We start from the raw sequence: 4,186 nt of genomic DNA, 5'->3' as shown, positions 1-4,186 counted from the left end.
GCATGCAACTTTCAAATATTTAGAATCACTTCTTTTTCTTTTCTTATTGCATGGTCTCCTATTTCAAAAACAGTTCTGGCTAACAGTTGTCAATGAGTGTAAGTTTGTGAATTCTAGGTTCTTCTCCTGAAAGGTGTAGCTGATTTGGGTTTTTACCAGAGGGAATTAGCATGACCATTGCCCCACATGAGGACAGACACATAACCAAAAAGAAAACCATTTATGTGTTTGCAAGAATTTCTTTAACTGTTTGGAATTCATGATATATTTACAAAGCAAAAGAATTCAAGAAGGTTCTTGGTAGTTCATTTTAATGCTCTAGATTTAAAACCAATTAAATAATTATTGCATAAAAAATGGAAAATTACTTGGTAGTACTTGACTGCTATATAATTGGAACCTGAAATACATTTTAAATAAAATGTAATTCTGCTTGGATTTTAAAGAATTCTAGCACTTATGCACTCATTGTCTTTTGGTGGTCTATTGTAAGCAAGCCGGAGATTTTGGAGAACGGTGTAATTATGTTTCTTGAAGGTAATTGATTACATTTCTGCTGTTCAACACAGGTTCCCAGCTCCTTGGAGATACTAAAGCCGTTCTCTCAGTTGTTTCCATTCTAGAAAGAGAAAGGGAATTGAATGGAGCAGGGGAGTGTGCCAGTTCGAAGTAAGAAACACAGAAGGGATGGGGGACAATGAAAGAGAGAGAAGTGGACGGAGGGACACATGGAGTGAGAGGAGCAGAGGGACTTGGAAAGAAGGACTGGAAGAGAAGGTGCTGGATGCCCCCAAGGCACAGACAGAAGAGACTCTGAGCAGAGGGGAGGGAGAGGAGACAGGGGAACAGAGAGCACCAGGGGAGAGGGAGGGCTCGCACCTGGAGAATACTCTACAGCCTCCTCGATATGGTTTGGCTGTTTTCATCCAGCCTATTCCAGGGCACAAAGGGACATCCACGGTTGTCTACAAAGGTTCTCCAGCAATGCTCAAACTCTGGGTGGAGAGAGGAAAATAAACTCAACACCAGCCTCGGGGGCAAAAAGGTGTAACACTCTTAGGGACAGAATTTCTGCATCATAATTTCCTTCTTCCTCTTTCACTTTCCCTCCCCCGGGAACTGAGCTTCTCCTTCCAATTCTTTCTTCCAGCTAGGATATAACCCAGCCAGAACCTCCTTCTTTCTCAAAACTCCCAAATCCTTCTTCCACTACCAGCCACCCTCCCTCCCATCCCCTAGACCTCATCTCCTCTGAGCTCTCTCTTCCACTAGACTCCCAAGACTTGTCCTGGAGTCTTCCATCACCTCTGCTGGCAGCAACAAAGGCTTCTCGACTAAGAATTCTAAATACTTCCCATCTCTTCTAGCAACTTTCCACAGCCCTTTTCCAACCTTCCTTCCACCCCACATGGGTTCCACTCTCACCTGTAGAGGTCATGATGGACACATGGGCCCCGGCCCCCTGCAGTGAGCGCAGGCCCTCCTCATATCCCGAGTAGTAATCATAGATTCGGGGGGCAAAGATGCTCAGGCTCACGTGGCTATTCCCCCCCAGGAAGGCAACCACTTCCTGGGCACAGTTACGGCAGGGACTCCAGGAAAGGAACCAGGTGAATTTGTAGTGCTTCGTGGGGTCCAGATGCCAAGAAGAAACCCGGTCCAGGAAGCACAACTCTGCATGGCGGCGTGGCTGGGGAACAGGAGCAGACCGAACAGAGAAAATAAAGTGTTAGGTCACTTGTGAACAGGGACAAGGGCTGGACTAGGATGAGGCAAGTGGCAACGCAAAATCAGAGGGAGCTGAGGAAGGACCGAGCCACAGCGATGAGGGTATCTCAATACTGTGATGCAGTATTGAGAACAGGATCGGTGCGGATGACTTTTTATTTTGCTTCACTTCCAAAATAGTTCCGCTCAGCGCTGTTCCTGATCTGTCTGTAATTAGAGTGTGGTTATTTTGTTCATCATGAGATTGTTTTCATTACTTAAATGTGGCATTAAAATATTATTTATCTTGCACTAAAATAGTATTCATCTTGCTTACTGACTTTTCTGGCCCCCCTCTATTTTGCACCCTAGGCAAGGGCCTCCTCTGCCTCCCCCTTGTCCTGGCCCTGCAGAAGGAGATGAAGAGCTAGAGGAGGGAGGGGAGATACAGGGGGAGCCCGAAGGTCATTTGGCTGACAACGTTGACCTGGGTGTGCTTCCTTCAGGGGATTTGCCCTCCTTCATCTATCACCCACGGACCTGCCTCCCCACCTGCTCACACACCAATCATTCCACGAGCTCCTACTCTGGGCCTCACCTGTGCTGAGCCCAAGGGCGATACAGACTCTGTCAAAAGAGCTCGCTGTGCAGGAGGACTGAGGCCCAGGGGGCCTGGTAGGACCCTCACCAAGATGGGGACCTGGGTGATGGGAGCAGAGCCTTTCTGTGCTGATAGAAATTGGGAGATTTGCCGCAACTGCAGTGAAAAGATTTTCAAGCAGGGACTGGAACCCAGTCAGGCCACTAAAATAGTGCACAGACAATAGAGGAGTACGACCGGGTGTCACAGGTGAGGTGAGAAGGGGCCACAGGGTGTGCCTTTACCAAGTGCAGCTGATGAGGCAGGTGTGGGGACCAGCACCCTTGCAAGGGCCTCCTAGCAGTGGGTGGAGTCCTGCCAGGCCCAGGCTCAGCCCAGAGTGACCAGAAGTAGCATCTGCACCTGGACTCACAGCCAACAGCCACTCAGCCTCTTGAGCCAGAGGCTGTTATGGGAAAGGCCCAGAAAGGAATGTCTGTGGGACTCCAGGACCCCTGATCTTGGCCACCCCTTCCCACTCCCAAATGTTGTTGACCCCTGACCTCACTGCACTGTGGCCTCTGCCCTGGTCAGGGCTGCCTCCCTCCTCTCTACCTGCTTCAGGCTCTCTCTTCTGCCAAAATTGAGCCCAGAAAACAGGCATTTGGGAACCCGGACCTTGTGAACACAGAATATTAACCACTGCAAGCCCTTTTTCCCTACATTTCAATGTTGTGAAGATGCTCTTTGCGCTCCACCTGGAGGCAGTGAGTGGGGTTATGACGGGTCCTGGGCAGGTGTGCAGAGAAAACATTTTGTCTATTGCAACCCTGAAACCATCCATCCTGGGGGCATCTCCAGAGGAGTGGGGTGAGACCCGGAGCATGGGGTGACTCTGGGCTGGGACATGGTGACTTGCTACCAATGTGTGACCTGAAGCCAGTCACCACGGATCCCACCTCCACTCAACTCGAGGACAGACTTGCAGGGTAGTGGGTTCCAAAGGTGAGCAAGCCTCTGTGGGACACACATGTACACACAGAACCTTCTGCCCATCAATGTCTTTTGATTCAGGAAGGCCCTACCTGGCTGCTTTTGGGTTGGAACCCTCACCTGATTAAGGAGGAAGCCCCTGCCCTCATCCAACGGGACCCAGGAGTTGCCATCTAGGAGCTCCACCTCATAGCACAGGTAGGTCTGTTTCTGGCCACGGACGGAAGCGTCATTAATAAAGTTGAAGCGGAATATGTTTTGATCCATCAGGTCTCTGGGACACAGACAAGAGAAAACCACAATTCAGAAGGCTTCTTCTGGATACCCCCCACTTCCCCGTCTCATCCTTATCCCTCCAGGACCTGCAGAGAAGGGGCTTCTGTTCACTGTGCTGGAGGCCACCAAGCTCCCCTCTCTGACCCCTTCTGGGAGCTCATGGGACAGTCAGCCCATCCTTGGGGCTCCTTGGCCTTGTTGGGGTCCCCCAGGAGCCAATGCAGGTGATCAGACACTCTGATGAGGGCCCCCTGCTCCATGGCGAGGCTGGTTGCCTTCCCTGGGTTCACATCCTGCCCAGTCCCGGCCTTGGCTGACTGTGTCCCTGCTGGAAGTGGACCCAGTGGGGCTCTTTGCTCTTGACTATGGGATTAGCACCTGCTGGACTGTGCACTGGGGCCAAATACACTCTTTGGAGGGACCACTGCGGAAAAAGAATGCCAGACAGTTTTCTCTCCCCCAAATAACTTAATTTTTTTTTTATTATATAAAAAAGGCCATACTGAAAAAAATCATACAGCTGAGGATAAAATGATCTCTTAGCCCCCAGCTCAGGGACTTTTCCAGAGTAGAAAGTCCCGGGCTTCCTCGGAGACTGGAGAGCAGAGGAAGGAGGGAGGCACCAAAGGC

General features: G+C 50.3%; 1 protein-coding gene across 1 annotated transcript; it reads right to left on the bottom strand.

The window, feature by feature from the left end:
* Window positions 1-604: 604 nt before the first annotated feature.
* Window positions 605-3,612, bottom strand: LOC100663177 (DNA dC->dU-editing enzyme APOBEC-3A-like). Its single transcript, XM_064285109.1, is given in 4 exon segments — window positions 605-619; window positions 880-995; window positions 1,426-1,690; window positions 3,401-3,612. Coding segments are annotated over 4 exon segments (543 nt in total). The 5' UTR covers window positions 3,548-3,612.
* Between the last annotated feature and the right edge of the window lie 574 nt (window positions 3,613-4,186).

This window comes from Loxodonta africana, chromosome 4, assembly GCF_030014295.1.
Source record: "Loxodonta africana isolate mLoxAfr1 chromosome 4, mLoxAfr1.hap2, whole genome shotgun sequence".
Classification (NCBI taxonomy): domain Eukaryota; kingdom Metazoa; phylum Chordata; class Mammalia; order Proboscidea; family Elephantidae; genus Loxodonta; species Loxodonta africana.
The sequence above is the reverse complement of the archived record's forward strand: the minus strand, read 5'-3'. Positions and strand labels throughout refer to the sequence as shown.